The following is a 16,553-nucleotide window of genomic DNA, read 5'->3' as shown; positions in this document are numbered from 1 at the left end:
AAGGCCAAATCAGCTCAGCCAGGAGGCTTCAGAAGGAATGTTTGCAACTTGAAGTTAATGGATGTATTGTTTACAATTAGACAAGACAAGACTTGTACAGAGGGAGGGAGGAAGTGTATATACAGTAGAGAATTACAGACATATATAGAATACAATTGACGAAGAAGAATGAACTAAACCCCAATGGATGGAGCAATGAAAGAGTGAGTGAGTTAGCAGCAAAGCAAAGGGCTATCTGAGGATGGTCCTGGAGTGCCTGAGGATCATGTGGAAGCATGGCTTGGGCGTGGTGGTTGCTGCCTTGGGCCTGATTTTGCCGCCGCTGCCCTGCCGCTGCTTCCTTTTACTAGGCGTCACATTGACAAGAGACGACGACGATGGCTCCTCTTGGTGGTTGCTCCTCTTCCTGGTGATGGATCCGGCGGCGGAGGAGTGCAGCATGCCCGGGGGAAGGGTGGACTCGAGCAGCAGGAGGGTGGCGCAGCGCTTGAGCACCTCCAGGTTCATGCGGGCGTCGTCAAGGCTCCTGTGGCTCTGCTTGCCGATGCCGAAGTAGGAGGCGAGGGTGGCCATCTTGAGGTCGCCGGCGCGGCGCCCAAAGTCGTGGGCCAGCACGTTGAGGGAGTCGACGATGGCCACGGGCTCCGGCGCTGCCCGCCCGATGGCCGCGAACGCCTCGCGGATGCGGTGGCAGTCGAAGCGCTGGATGTTGTGCCCCGCCCACACCCGCCCGTCCAGCACGCCGAAGATGCGCTCCGCCACCTGATCGAAGCTCGGCGCCGACGCCACGTCCACATCCACCATAGCGGCGAACCTCTTGGACACCGCCGACATGTCGCCCGGCCGGATCACCGTGTGGTAGCTGTCCACCTCCACCAGCCTCCGGGGGCACACCACGATGGCCCCGAACTCCAGCACACTACGCTGCCCCTCATCCGCCGACGCCGCCGTCGTCTCCACGTCGAAGAACACCATCTCCGGCCGCCGCATCGTCGTCCTCATATTATTCATATACTCTAGCTATCTATCCGCCTCCTCTCGCCTACCCTACCCTATAAGATCACAGACACAGAGTCGATCGTTAATTTGTTAGTTTCCCGCCCCGCGCTCATCGATGATAAATGTATGGGGACGATTCATCCATATATATTGGCTAGCCTTACCAACAAATTAACAAAGATCGATGATGGATCTTCCAACAGTGCAAGCAAGCAACAAACCCAGCCGCCCTGCCTGCCTGCCTGCCTGAAAGAAAAAGGTAAATCTTAAGCTTATTCTACTATAGCTCATTTCTTCTTCAGCTGCAGCTAAGATATAGCTAGCGTGCATGCCTGCATTTTATGCACAAGATTATTCCATGTTTATTTCACAAGCAACCTAAAAACTAACAAGCCTAAGCGTGCGTCTACGTGCATGCAGATATGTGCAAGGAATCGCCAGCATGCATGCATCAAGCGCAATTGCATTTGGAAGGGAATTAGGAGCAAGATGAATTACGCACGCCTACTGCCTCTGCATAGCTCTCATCTCACCCAAAAAAAAAAAAACTGCATCTGCATACACCACCAATATACTACTACTAGTACTATGTATTAGCCAGCAAACTGCTGGTCAAGTAATTTAACCGGCCTCAAGTAACAAGTGTTTGCTTGTGTGTCTGGGTCACCGTTTCACGCACGCACCCTCCCACTGCAGGCAAAGCCAAACACACACACACATATTCTCTTCGCTCTATGTTATTCTTCTTTCTCCAATTCTCCTCCAAACTGCTTGTACGGTGCTTACCAAACTCTGACGCTAACTAACTATACACACCACCAGAGCTTCCAATCCTTCCTCAAACCAATCCACACAAAACAAAATTAATTTAACCCCTCCAATCCACTCTCATTTCTAGTGGAGTTACCAACAGTCAGGATACTACCTCATCTTAACTGCAGAGTTCTAACCACATACTGCCTACTTAATTAATACCAGCACCTAAATTAAACAGCACATCCAACTACCCCTAATCTCCCATCCATCAACACAATAACGCCCATCAGTTACAACAGCAAGCTTACGCACAGAATTTTGCAACTAATCTTTCCTGAAAAGAATGATCAACTGAATGCTTTCTTCATTTTAGTAGACTCCTCACAGTTCCAACATACACACCACCTTCCTTACCCACAATACTCTTGAGATAAACCAAAAAAAAAGCTAACCCAGATCTCAGCGCTTTAATTCAGCTGGTGAATGTGCGAGATCAACTTCAGCATATATTTGTAGCAAACAATCAACAGGCGTCCAAACTTCACTCCTGCATACGGCAAAATTCCCAAACAATATATAACACTCATTAACACAACTCATATCTCTTGTGTTCGACAAGACTCTATAGAGGCGAATTTCACCACACGTACCTTTGTAGTTACATCAGCATCTTCCAGGCAAGTGAGGCAGCTCAAGAGCCCTGACGATCCTGCACCTGCATGTTCCAGACAACCAGGCAATCAGCATTCTCACCCCTTTCACTGGATGAAATCAACATTACTAGACAATGACAATAACACAAGGCAAACACCTCTGTTTTCTGCATGAAGCCAATCTTGTGAGCACATCAAGGCCTCCAGTGTATCAGGTAAAAGCTTGCTACGCTGTGGACTCAAAACCCTTCCAGCAATGCTAAACGCCGATTCAGAAACTACCCTTGAGACAGGAACCGCTAAAATGTCTCTTGCTAACATCTGCAGAGTTGGAAACCTCTTCCCCATAATCTTCCACCAATCTATTATGTCAAAGTCTACTGCTCTAGGGATAACAGGCTCGTCCAAGTATTTGTCTAGTTCTGACTTGACATCTGCACTGGAGAACTTGAAAGCGATATATAGATCGAAGCTAGATAACTGATCTGGACCCTCTTCCTCCCCCCCACAAGGCTGCATTGCACCGACTTTTGATTGGGGACCCTGATACTGTTTGATCAAATCATAACAGAGCTGCCGGACTCTATTTATCTCATTGTATGCCTCATCACCAAAAATTGAGGGGAAATAAAACTGCAGTAGCTCAAGCTTATATCTGGGGTCTAGGACAGTTGCCACAGCCATGAGATCATGAACTTCAACGCAATATTTCTCAAACAATTCGGCTATTTCATTTCTCATCCTTCCTATCAGTTCATCCTCACACCCAGGCCATCTCCTCATGGCCATCCGAATTCCACAAATCTTGGGGAAGTACATATTAGCAGTAACATACTTAGCCTCTGAAATTAGTTCTGCAATGTCAGAAAACAGTTTCAACTTACTGCAGACCTCTTTTGCTAATTTCCAGTCATCATCATCAGGAGCACAAATATACTGTTCCTCTATTTGCCTTAAGTGATCAAAGACTTGCTTGTAGCTTATGGCAACATTTAACATGGATAAGGTAGAGTACCATCTATTATTACAATCAAGAGTCAACTTCTTGTCGAGATTAACATTCAAACCACGAGCAACATCAGCAAACACTACATCTCTTTCAGTTGTTGCTGTCCAGAAATCAACACTGGCGCGGATCCTATCAACAGCACCTCCCATCACACCCAGGCAACTATTGGCAATTCTACTTAGCACATAGGCGCAGCATCTCATGTTCAGCAAAGACCCACCTAACAAAAGTTGTTCGGTATCCAGCCTTTGCTTTAAGAGCCCCGTAACCGTATCATCTGTAGAACAATCATCAGCCATCACCATTGATACCCTCCTTCCAAGATTCCATTCGTTCAAACAAGAAGACAGAGTTTCAGAAATTGCTTGAGCTGTATGCGGCCATGGCACATGTATAAAGCTGCATGTGGCAATCAAAGCACAATAAGTTTTTACATTAAAATAGTCTGAATAGAACTTTGGACCGAGAAAACTGCAACTATATTTGAAAATATACATACACACATCTATGCGCTCGAAAAATAATGAAAAAGGAACACACCTCAGTAGACGGCACTGGAATGTCCAGGATTGGTCGATAAAATGAGCTCTGACAGCCACATAACCTCTATTTTGATCATCTGATGTCCATATATCTGCTGTTATTGCAATCCGACCTTTAGCCTCCCACAAAATTTCCCTGGTTCTGACCCTCTCCGTCTCATAAATGCTGATAACATCCTTCTTAAGACTACTGTTGGGAACCAGCTGGAACAATGGTTGAAGAGCCCTAACAAACCTTTGGAAACCGTAATGCTCCATAATAGACAAAGGATATTCATGCAAGATAATCATTCTCGCAAGCTCCATCCTGGCAACATCCTGGCTAAAGGTGGAGCTTTCTAAAGAAGCAACAGTGGGTTCCTGATCAATATCCTTTGTACATTTGGAGGGAGTTGGCTTGCTGACTTTATTACTCCTGCGACGAGGACATTTGCTGAGATGATCGTGCAAATGTTTGGTGCCATTCTTAGTGTCCCCTCCGAGCCTCTTATGGCACCATAGGCACTCGGCTTTCCACTTGCTGTCGATTTTCTTCCTCTTGAATTCTTTCCACACACTCGATGTCAGCTTTCTCTTACTAACATATTCTTCTTCAACAGCATGACTGGAATCAGGAGCAGCAGTTGAGTTTTTGGCAGCTCCAAGACCCAGAGGGATGTCATCTTTCATAACCAACTCTGAATTCTGCAAAGTAGAACAGGCAACAGGGGTAGTGAGAAACAAATGGCAGTAGAAAGATGATAATTCTCCCTGGATTTTCTTTTTCACTTGGGCTAATTTCTCATCTCTATCTCTACTATTATAAAAATTCAAGATGTTTTTGCGGTACTTTGGTACGTCATCCGTGTATGAGTCGGTTTTTAAGTTCGTTTGCTTTTGGAAATACATATTCGTATTTGAATAGGTTTTTAAGTTCGTTCGCTTTTGGAAATACAGAAGGAGTCGTATAAGAAATCCTTTTTTTTAAAAAAATCGCATGCTAACTTACACGGTTGGACTCCTAACTACAGCTCATGATTTTTGTAAAATACATATATTCAAGCGAATTTCTACAGTGAATTTCACCTGACTTAAAACATATAATAATAATAAGATTAAAATAGTCTTTTCCCGTTGCAACGCACGGGCATTTTTTCTAGTCATCCCTTAATTGAAAAACTAGATACAACTCATAGCTCACACTCTCAAAACAGGATAAATCTTGTCCCCGTTTGACATGGTTTTGAGCAGCATAGGAGGTGAGGTCCACTTGTCATTGAGGATAAATGGTGGGCCCACACGACAAACGATGATCAAGCAGGTCCCATCTCCAGTTTGGGTAAAACCCCTGTTAAACAGGTTGGAGGTACATGTTTTTACCCGGTTTCAAGAGTTAAGGGACTGATCATATATGTATATTACGCCTAGTCTAAAAGGAAGGAGAAACATAAATTTTCTTATAATCTTATTGAGCAATTGAGCAAAGCTGATGAATTTTCTACTAGCTGTATCGAACTAGAATGAATACAGGGAGGCGCGAGAATTCAGAATGTGTAGGGGCGGAGAGGAGGAGGGACCTTGGACTTGGAGTTGGAGCGAGCAAGATAGTCTTGGATGGACTTCATTGTTGAAACCCTAGCTAGCTACATGCCTCTGCCGCCGCCCATCAAACGGACAGAAAGGGAGCGCCGTAGCTAGGGGGTTGGATCTGGCCGGAGGAGCGTCGGCGTCGGGCGATGGGCGCGGGGCGGCGGCGGCGGCGGCGGCAAGGGAGGCCGGGAGGGAGGGAGAAGCTTCGGTGCGGTGCGGTGCGGATGAACAACTCGATCCGGTCAGTTCAGTGCAGGTGGGGCGGAATGGGTTGGGCTGCCCGGCCCACCATGTAAGCCCATAAACCGCATTCCGGCCCTGTGCTGTGTCCCTTTCTTTTCTCTTTATCTTTATCTTTATCTTTATCCTTACCAATCTAATCTAACCTAACCTATTTAAAAAATACTTAATTTTTCGCCGCGCTTTCCTCCGCAGGTTCACAATTCCGACGAAAACCGGTCGAATTCTATGAAATTTCGACGTTTCGACACGGCTCGGAATTAAGTTTCGATTAGAATTTCAAAGGTTAAATAATAGATTTGGTCAAAATTTATCGAAAACCGATCGAAATTTATAGAAAACCGTGATAACAATGGAGGTCAAAATTTAGTGGTCAACCGGTAATAAACCATGTTCCTCCGTCGCCGGCATCCGCCCTCTCGGTATTCTTCTGTCGTGTGCGCATAGAGACAAATGAGAAGGCCACCATGGAGCAGCTTTGCTGCCCGGGGTATGTGTCTCACACATCCTCGACACTAAGTTCGTGGTCTCTTTGGTTCCACCGAAAATAATAAAATAATATCTCGGGAGTCCAACAGCTAATTACCATATTTTTACCGTGTCTACGAGAAGATACACGTTCTTTGAATGTTTCACAATAAAGAAATTTTACCATATAATAAAAATAGAACCCCATATTTAGAAACACGTGATGCCCCGTTTTGACAGTAATGGATCCCCCCAAATCCACTCACCTCCAACAGTTGGTTCCCCATCTCCATCATCTGTGGGGAGAGAGCCCGAGAAATTTAGGGTTGAGAGGTGAGTGGCGGCGGAAGGAATCCACAAGTTGCAAGGGTGTGGAGGCGGAGGAGTGGCCTCGATTGGGGATCGGAGGTGGTGAATCTCGGTGGAGAGGCACAATCCAAGGCGATAAGCGTCGATTTGCAAGGGTGGTTCGTGGGCGAATGGCGAATCAAGGGCATCCAGGCGGAGGGTGGCGTCGGCGTCCAGCCGTGGTGAGGAAGGTCGCCCTCCCGCAGTGGCGCACCAGGGGGGCTCCTCGCAAGCTGGGAGTGAGCAATCCACCAAGGCTGGAGGTGGAGAGATGAGGGGCCAGATGAACAAAGGGGGGAAGCTGCAGCAATATCGTCCAGTTCAGAAGGAGAAGAATCAAACTGAAGAGAAGATTGCGACATCTGCAGTGACTCCTCAGACTGCAACCCAGCAACCAACTCCACCACCCAATTCTCGCACTGGTATGCAAACTAACCCACAGAGAATTTTCTGCCACAGATGCAAAGGTTTTGGCCACATGGCTAGGGATTGTAGCAATGTTGTCTTCTGTATAAATTGTGCCAAACCCACACATAGGACAGAGGATTGCATCTATGACAAGCAGCCGAGGCCTATGGCAAAGCTAGTAGGGTATGGTGCTCCAGGTTTAGGTTGCATCTTAATTCAAAACACTAAGCCTGACCCACCTAAGGAGCATAATAATCCTCTGGCTATGATCTCTACTGTCTTTGGTGGAGAATTGACAGAAGCTCAACTTGAGCAAGGTTTCACGCAACAATTTAAGTGGAATTGGGTTTGGAAAGCTAAAGCAATGCCTAATGGAAGCTTTCAGATGAGATTTCGTAACAAGATAAAGTTTGATGAGCTTGCAAACTTTGATTATTTCAATGTCAAGGGCACTGATGTGCAAGTTAATGTGAAAGAATGGACCCAGAAATCTGAAGCAGTTGGGAAGTTGCATATTGTCTGGGTCAAAATCACTGGAATTCCTGAGGAAATGAAGGGTTACCAAGCTTTGTATGAAATTGGGTCAAATCTAGGGCCTGTCTTGGAGGTTGATATGGCTACTTTCAGAGCTAGCAATGTGATCAGGGCAAAAGTTGGAATGATGGAGCTGGGTGTTCTGCCTTTGAAACTAGTGTTAACTTCTCCCAAGGGACTTTTGTTCCAAGCTCATTTCAGTCTAGAGGAGGTGGTGGAACTGGGGTGGTTTAGTGATCAGCTAGATGACACTTTTGAGAAAATTGAGATACAAGAAAATACTCTGGAGGGTAGCAGTCAGAGAGAGGGTAAGCAAGTTGTGGTGGTGGATCCCATGACAGAAGATCACCATGTCAGTAAGACGGGTAACGGGCTATTGAAGTTTGTCAGAAGCAAGTCCTGGTGCCAGAATTGATGCTGGGAGAACATAAGATCAAATGTGCACAGATCTTGAGAGACATGGAGTTGGCAATGCAACTGCAGAAAGGAGACTGTATTCTGACTCAGTGCTGTGAAGGAAGGAAAGAGGTTGGGAAAAAGGAAATGTCACAGGAGCAGGTTGATACTCTGCAGCAACCGATGAATCAAAAGTTGGCTGAAGAATTAGAAAGCTCTTAGACAGATGTTCCAGGGGATAAGGAGAATAGAGTCAGTTTTGATATGGGTTTGAATCAAGAAGACAAGGACAAAGTAGATCCGGGGGACAGTGAAGATTACATGGATTCTCAGGAGTCTAAGGGAAGTTTTGCTAAGAGGTTGGGGATTAATCTAACTGAAGAAGCTCTTGGAAGTCAAGATGAAGAGATGAGGAGAAGCAAGAGACTGAAAGACAAGGAAGATAAGAGGTCCCAAGAGATGGCAATGGAAAGGAAAGAAGCACAAAATGCTTTCATCAATAAAAATTCCCTCCTTCATACATGAATCAAATGTCTCTTTAATTGATATTGCTAGTGTTTTAGGGGTCAATCTGGGTTGTGCTGTTGATGATATAGCCTCTAATATTAATCTGATTAGAGACTTAGAGATGGCCAGAATTAACCTCTTTCTGAAAGAGGGAACAAATTCTGAAGGTCAACATTGTCTTGATTCCTTTGAGAATTCAAATCCTGATTTAAATGTTTTTTCTGATGATTTGGATTCTGAAACTAATGATGAGGATTTTAAAGAAATTGAGCATGTGCTTAAACAGATTCAATCTTCAGCTAGAAAAATGAAACAGAGAAAGGGGAACCTTGAGATTTTCAAGGTAACCCCCAAAGTTGTCAGGAAAAGAAAAAAGAAAACTAAAGATTAATGAAGGGCCTCTTTTGGAATATTAGAGGGATGGGAAATCCAGAAAAAATAGGTCATCTTCAAGACCTTGTTAAAGATTTAAAATTAGATTTTGTAGGTATTTTAGAAACCATAAAGCAGAACTTTACTGCTAGTATGTTACAGAGCTTGAGTGGTAAGAGAAATATGAAGTGGACTTGGCTTCCACCTTGTGGTAGATCTGGAGGTATCCTGGTGGGAGTAAATGAGGATAAGTTCTCTATTTGAAGGGAGTCAATGGGTGACTTCCACATCAGACTGCAGTTGCAAAATGTTTGCAACAAGAAAATCTGGGATCTTCTAGTGGTGTATGGAGTAGCTCAAACTGAACATAAAGCTGCCTTTCTTGCTGAGCTGTCTAAGGAATTCCAAGCCTCTAGGAGACCCATAGTGATAGGTGGTGATTTTAATATCCTGAGGAAAGAGAGTGAGAAAAATAAAGCTGGAGGTTATAACAAATGGAGTTTCCTTTTTAATGCAATTCTTGAACAAAACAGCATGAGAGACATCCAAATGGGAGTGAGACAATTCACTTGGTGTAACAATCAGGAAAATCCTACCTTAGAGAAGTTGGACAGAGTTTTCATAAACAATGAGTGGGAAGCTGATTACCCCCTTACTTCTGTTCACTCTTTGGTTAGGGCACTTTCTGACCATAACCCCATACTATTAGATACTGGAAATCCTGACAAAAGAGGAGACATTTTCAGATTTGAACTTAGTTGGTTTTTGAGGGAGGACTTAGATAGCATTGTGCAGGAAGTCTGGAATGATTCTTACTCAGGCAGCACTATTGAAAGGTGGCAGAAGAGATTTGGCTGTCTGAGGAGAAAGCTGAAAGGCTGGAACAAAAACTGGGAGGGTGAATACAAGAGAAGGAAATATGAAATTTTGAGTAAGATTGATGTTATAGACTCTAAAATTGAAACCTGTGGCATGAATTGGAGGGATAGAGAGGAAAGAAGAGAGTTGGAGCTTAATCTGAAATTCACTATTAGGGAAGAAAAAACAAAGTGGTTTCAGAGGAGCAAAGAGAAAGAAACTTTGGAAGGGGATTGCAACACCAAATACTACCATGCAAAAGCAAATGGTAGGAAGAGGAAGAGTAGAAGTTTTTCTTTATCTCAGGATGAAGGCCTTTGAAGGTCAAGCTGAGCTGTTGAGATACATCACTGCTTTCTACAAGGATCTTTTTGGTCATTCAAAACTGAACAACATAAAATTAGATATGGGAGGTGCTACCAAGATAACAGAGGAAGATGCAGCTTTGCTGATTAAACCTTTTTCTCTGGAGGAAGTGAAAAAAGTGGTTTTTTATTTGAAACAAAACAAAGCCCCTGGTCCTGATGGGTTCCCTGGGGACTTTTACAGGAAGTTTTGGGACTTGATTAAAACAGATTTTCTTGAACTTCTTAATGATTTTCATAAGGGTGTTTTGGACATTGAGAGGCTTAATTTTGGTATCATCACTTTGGTCCCAAAATCAAAAGATGCAGCACAAATCCAAAAGTTCAGACCTATATGTCTTCTGAATGTAAGCTTTAAGATCATAACATAAGTGCTGATGAATAGGCTGGACAACGTTATAAATTATATAATCGCAAGAAACCAGACTGCATTTCTCAAAAACAGATTTATTATGGAGGGGATAGTAATACTTCATGAAGTATGGAATACTTCTCACAAAAAGAAACAAAGTGGGATTCTTTTCAAAGTGGATTTTGAAAAAGCTTATGATAAGGTTGATTGGACCTTTGTGTATAGAATGCTAATTGCAAAAGGTTTCCCCACATTATGGTGTGATTGGATTATGAAAGTGGTGAGAGGGGGCAAAGTTGCAGTGAGAGTTAATGATGAGTTGGGTCCTTATTTTAACACACATGAGGGGCTTAGACAAGGGGACCCACTTTCTCCTCTGCTTTTCAACCTGGCAGCAGAAGCTTTGACTGTTTTGATACAAAGAGCTGAAGATAATAAGTTGATTGAAGGTCTGAATGTGAGCAATAACAACAAAGTGACTATCCTTCAATATGCAGATGACACCATCTTTCTGCTGTCAGATGACTTAGAACAAGCCAAACATCTGAAATTCATTCTCTGCTTGTTTGAACAACTATCTGGACTCAAAATAAATTTCAACAAGAGTGAGGTGTTTTGTCTAGGTGAGGCAAGAGAGAAACAGGGCCTCTACAGTCAAATTTTCACTTGTAAAATAGGTGCTTTGCCTATGAGATATTTGGGGGTTCCTATTGATAAAAAAAGATTGCATAATAGTGATTGGAAGGCTGCTGAAAACAAGATGGAACATAAACTGAGATGTTGGCAAGGTAGATTACAATCAATTGGAGGGAGACTGATTCTCATCAACTCAAGTCTCAGTATTGTCCCTTTGTACATGATCTCTTTTTATAGATTATTACCATAGGGTGTTAAGGAAAAAATGGATTTCTTTCGAAGAAGACTTTTGTGGTAGGAAGAACAGGGGAAAAAAGATATCACTTGGTTCAGTGGCCCATACTTTGTTCTCCAAAAGATCATGGAGGTTTAGGCATTCTAGATTTAGATACAATGAACATTGCTCTTCTTTGCAAATGGATATGGAAAATTGAAAATGAATCAGGTTGGTGGCAAGATATACTAAGAGATAAGTATCTCAAAAACAAAAATCTTGCTGGTATCTCTGTCAAAGCTGGTGATTCACACTTCTGGCAAGGGCTCATGGAAGTTAAAAACATCTTCTACAAGTTCTGTTCGAAGAAAGTTGGTGATGGGGAAAATACATGCTTTTGGGAAGACAATTGGATTGGTGGTAGACCATTAAACATTCAATTCCCTTCTCTGTATGACATAACTTTTACAAAGTAAGTTTCTCTTGCTAAGGTCAAAAAAGAGGGCTGGGGGATTTTCAAATTTAGAAGAACTCTACATGGTGACAAAATGGACTGGAACACTTTAAAAAACTCTTGTGGGGAGGTTCACTTGATTGAGGGGTGTCCTGATAAAATCTGGTGGAATTTAACCAAGAATGGAATCTTTACTGTCAAGTCACTATATAGTGCTTTGAAAACTCAACATTATGCTTTCCCTCATAAAAAAGTTTGGAAGTTCAAGATTCCTCTCAAAATCGAAGTCTTTCTTTGGTTATTTCTAAAAAACAAGATTCTCACCAAAGATAACTTATATAAGAGAGGTTGGAAGAAAAAAGACAAATTGTGCCAATTTTGCAGCAATACCGAATCACTTCAACACCTGTTTTTTGAATGTCCTTTAGCTCATTTTTTATGGAATGTGATTGGGTGTGCTCTAAACCTGAAACCAATTCTCAATAAAGAACAACTTTTTGGGAGTTGGTTGTCAAATTTTAACAAACACATGAAATATTTGGTGATGGTTGGAGTAGCTGCTGTCATCTGGGCTTTATGGAGAACACGAAACAGAGCTTGTTTTGAACATGTTTTGCCATATGATCCTATAGAAACTGTGTTCCTGGCTTGCAATTGGACTGAAAACTGGGTTGTCTTGCAGAAGTTGGAAGCAAATCGAAGAAGATTGGTACTGGGAGCCAGACTCATAAAGCAGGTGGCAAGTGAGGTCTTTAGTTCAAGACACAGCTGGAGACCAGGTGCCAGAAGACTGAAGATGTGAAGAAGGAGGAGTTGTTGATGTCCCTGCTTCAAAGACTAAAGTTGATCTAGCAGTACCTTTCTACCGTAGTGATTTGTTTATCAATCTGTCAGCAGTTCTTCTGTTTCTTTTAAAAACTGTTACTTCCGGTAGGAGGTGGTTTCCCTAGGCTATTCTGAATAGCTTCTGTCTCAATCTAGTTCCATCCTTTTTTTTCTTTTGCTGTAATGGCTTCCTGTAGAGACCTTTTATCATTTCTCTTAATGGAAATGGGGGCTTCAAGCCCTAGTTCTAAAAAGAAAAAGCTAGTTGTATAAGAATTATGTCAAAACCAAAAGAAGAAAAAAAGAGAGTGTTATCTCAATCTACCTTGATTAACAAAACTGAATTTCATGATCGTGGATCAAACATAATTGAAGCAAAAAGTGTAAGACGCATTGGAATGATTAACCTAGCTATAAGGCTCAAGGTTCCTATAAACCTCACAAATTAAAAGGCAAAAGAGGATAAGGGAAATACTCCGTATTCAAACCTTGGGATAGGAGGAACAAAGAAATACGTGCCAGAATGCATATTACAAAAGAAACTCCTGCATGCGGTGTGATCAGAATGGAATTGGTGGGGAACCAACTAGTGGCAATCGCAACAGCTCATGAAAGAAAAATAATTCAAGGTAACACCTGAAAAGTTCTCAAAAAAAAAAGTTACACCTGAAAAGGGGCATGATATATATAATTGCATTGAATAAACTTACAATTCAGTACAACGTTATAAGATTTTTCTTTCTTTGACATATATATATATACGCAAAGAGCAAATTAAAGAAATCTTCCCAGTCTTAAGTAAATGAATTTGTATAATAACTGCTATATACTGTACGTTGCTTAACTCGTGGTGCTGCTCGATCAATTTTAATTTAAACCTCAAGAAACAGGGAGGCAAGAAACTGTACCTGTCCATATAGAAGTATTATCGATCCTCCCTAAAGAACGTACTGATCCACCCGTGGCGGTGGACTGCACGCCAGCTAATTGTCCACAACGTACCAGTACCAATACCATAATTAAGCAGCTAGCGGTCGAGGAGGACACGACGAAGCCGCCAGCTTAGCAGCCGGAGGGAGCATCCATCGTGGTGGCCCGGGCGTCCTTCCAGTTCCAGCGAGGATCCTCATCTCGATCGCGCGATCCACAGCCACACGTACACCTACTATATACGCACGCACTCTGCAAAGTACTAGCTAGCTAGGAGTAGATCGATCGATATAGTATGTCGTTCCTTAATTTTCTGCACCCACACCCAGCTGGCCATGCCATATTGCCATGCAACTATTGAAGGAAGCTAGGATCCACCTACACTGCACGCGCACCTTGAGCGAACAACCTCGTATGTGCGTATGTTAATTATTGTCCTCCATATATGCATGGATGCCACTGCCACCCGCACCAGCATCTATCGCACTCACGGACCACAATCGTCTCCTCTCCTAGCTAGCTTGCTACCACAATCATGCATATACCAGTTTGCCTCATTTTTTTTCTGGGGAAATAAATTAGTTGTCCTTGAATTATCATCTTATCTGTCTTGCTTGCTTTCCAACAAATAGATTCATGTTCTTGCGTGGCTTGTCTCTCGTCGGATGACGGTCGGAGCGCACGTGATGCCCGGAGTACAGAGCGAGAATGGAGAGATTTTTGCTCCATCTGATAACCGACCCGTTTTCTGTTTTTTCTGAGAGGACCAACCAGGACCTAGAACCAACCTGATGGACAGTAGAGACGCGACAAACACATTGAACCTGAAACCGATCGCATCCACAAGAAGACGGACGATAGAAACCTTACAGTACAGGTATTTTAAGTAGGTTAAGATTAAAATTAAAATAAGATAAAGATAAAGGAGCAAAGTATACTTTTAGTTAATTAAATTTAGTAGTTGCCATGTCAACGGTTAGCAAAATATGATATTGACTACCAAGAGCTGCCGCCGGATCCACGCTGGAGGGAGGCGGTGGAGCCTGACTGCCAAGGTTGCCCAGCCAGCCGCCGCCACCTTTGCTCGCCCGGCCGCCTACCGCCGACCTAGAGGACGATAAGAGAGGAGAGGAGAGTAGGGGTGAAAATAATAGAGTGGATAGGAGATGTGAATAATGTGAGGAGAGAGAGAGAGGAGAGGAGGTGAAAATTTGAAGTGCCTTAAAGAGAAAAGAGAGAGGAGAGGTCCCTGTCTACTTCATCGCAAGGCATCTCCAGTCTCACCCACGGCTTGGTTAGGTCTTTCCATTCATTCCACAACAATCGCAACCGCAAGGTCCTCATGAACTTATCCAAGTTTAGAACCCCCAGGCCTCCCTGACTGGTCGGCAAGCACGTCTTTGTCCAATTGACCTTGCATTTTCCTCCAATAATATCTCCCGTGCTAGCCCAGAGGAAGCGGCGTCGCTGTTTGTCTAGCTGCTCCAAGGATTCCTTCGTGATTTCCAGGGCGGCCAGGAGGTAGATTGGTTGTGCTGAAAGTACAGATTTGACGAGTGTGGTTCTCCCAGCTGACCCCATGTTTTTTTCCCTCCAGCCTACTACCCTCCCCGAGATTTTGTCGAAAACAGGCTGCAAGTCTGTCTTCCACAACCTCCCAAGTACTAGGGGAAGCCCTAGGTATTTTAGAGGGAAATTTGCCCTCACCGCTGGAACACCATCAAGGACACCTGCCAAGTCAATGCTATCACATCTAATGGCCGCCACTTGGGATTTCTGAAGGTTGGTGACGAAGCAGTCCAGAATGTCCACGAAAGCTTTTACATTGCCTCGGGTGGGATTAATGAAGATGATGGCATCGTCTGCATACATCGAGATCCGTAGTTGAGTCGTTCTACACCGTAGTTTCGAAATTGCGCCCAGCTCTATTGCCTTGGAAAGGATTCGTTGGAGGAAGCTAAATATTTATAGCTTTGACTAGAAAAAATGTCCGTGCCTTGCAATAGGTAAAGATGTTTTCTCGATGATACAACAACTATTAGAAGTTGGGCAATAAATTGAAACATTACGATCGCTATACATTATAATTGAAAAAATTGATGAAAATCCTAACATTAGGATCGCTATACATTATGATTAAAAAAGTTAATGAAAATTCTTTCTTAGATTTGGGCCAGAAGCTCATTCCTTCATTCCTCTTTAGTCCTACGCTAATCCGCTACCTCCCTCTACTCGGCCTGCCTCCTTCTGCCCATCTCGAATAGCTGCCTACCATCTTCAACCTCCCGAAGATAGTCCCATAACCATACGATGCTGGAGCTGATCTTCCCCGTCAAATCCGGCCGAATGTTTCTCGATATCCAAAATTAATTGAGGGCTTTTGATCCACCGATCATTTCTTTCCCTTTTCCAAAAAATAGAGCGTAAAACTCGGAAGACCGGGAAGATCATGGAGATTAAATCCGACGAATTAAAGCCGAATCGAAAGGGAAAATCATGTAGAAAATGATGGAAAATCATGTAGAAAATGATGAGCGAGTAATGAGAAATCGATTTTTGTAATCAACTGGAGGAGGAAACGCACGATTGATACAACCGCGGCGGGAAGGCGCGTGGTGCAACAGATCGGTTGATCGGGAAAAAACAGATAGAAGTAAAAAAAGTTGCAACAGATCGGTTAGGATCGGAAAAAACCAGTGGCAAAAAAAAACCAAGCTGCGTATTTTTTTAGGTTCGGCCCGGGCGGCGGCGGGGAGACGCGAGGTGCATCAATTTGGATCGGGAAAAACCAAGGACATAAAAACAGATAGAAACAAAAAAAAGTGCAACAGATTCAGTTTGGAAAAAAACCAGCTAGCAAAAAGGACCAAAATTAACCCGAGGCGCCTACCAAGTAGATCGGAATTGTTTCACTAAGTAGATAAAAAATGTTTCAATCGTTTAAAAAGCTGAAACGCAACCAAATCACCTCATGAAACATTTTGCTAAAACGTATGAAACAATGGTTTTTGAAGCTCTTTCAACATATATAAAACAATGTTTCAGCAAATAGCGAAAGGACCTTTCACTACAACATTTAATCTATATATATAGTGAAATATCATGAGTATACTTGCTG

At 43.2% G+C, this 16,553-nt stretch overlaps 2 protein-coding genes across 6 annotated transcripts; one reads left to right on the top strand and one right to left on the bottom strand.

The window, feature by feature from the left end:
• Positions 1–27: 27 nt before the first annotated feature.
• LOC4337531 (protein NEN4) lies at positions 28–13,642 on the bottom strand. 5 transcript variants are annotated; one of them, XR_010741402.1, is made up of 7 exons: positions 5,516–5,801; positions 3,958–5,286; positions 2,567–3,816; positions 2,406–2,470; positions 2,208–2,302; positions 1,164–1,245; positions 818–1,052 (listed from the first exon to the last, which is right to left on the bottom strand). XR_010741402.1 is itself a non-coding variant. In XM_066310561.1 (5 exons), the coding sequence occupies exons 2-5, from the start codon at positions 4,626–4,628 to the stop codon at positions 2,297–2,299; spliced, it is 1,992 nt and encodes a 663-aa protein (XP_066166658.1). In that variant the 5' UTR covers positions 4,629–4,643; positions 12,994–13,642; the 3' UTR covers positions 2,086–2,296. The 5 variants fall into 5 exon arrangements, 4 of the variants coding, with proteins under 4 accessions (XP_066166659.1, XP_066166658.1, XP_066166657.1 ...); XM_066310561.1 differs by lacking the exons at positions 818–1,052; positions 1,164–1,245; positions 5,516–5,801 and adding an exon at positions 12,994–13,642 and having other exon boundaries at positions 2,086–2,302; positions 3,958–4,643; XM_066310560.1 differs by lacking the exons at positions 818–1,052; positions 1,164–1,245 and having other exon boundaries at positions 2,086–2,302.
• On the top strand, positions 6,475–8,809 carry LOC9270597 (uncharacterized). The gene has a single exon (XM_015784712.2). The coding sequence runs from the start codon at positions 6,856–6,858 to the stop codon at positions 7,939–7,941; it is 1,086 nt and encodes a 361-aa protein (XP_015640198.1). The 5' UTR covers positions 6,475–6,855; the 3' UTR covers positions 7,942–8,809.
• Positions 13,643–16,553: the final 2,911 nt, after the last annotated feature.

Source organism: Oryza sativa, chromosome 5 (assembly GCF_034140825.1).
Source record: "Oryza sativa Japonica Group chromosome 5, ASM3414082v1".
NCBI classification, from domain to species: Eukaryota; Viridiplantae; Streptophyta; class Magnoliopsida; order Poales; family Poaceae; genus Oryza; species Oryza sativa.
This window is presented reverse-complemented; position numbering and strand designations above follow the sequence as displayed.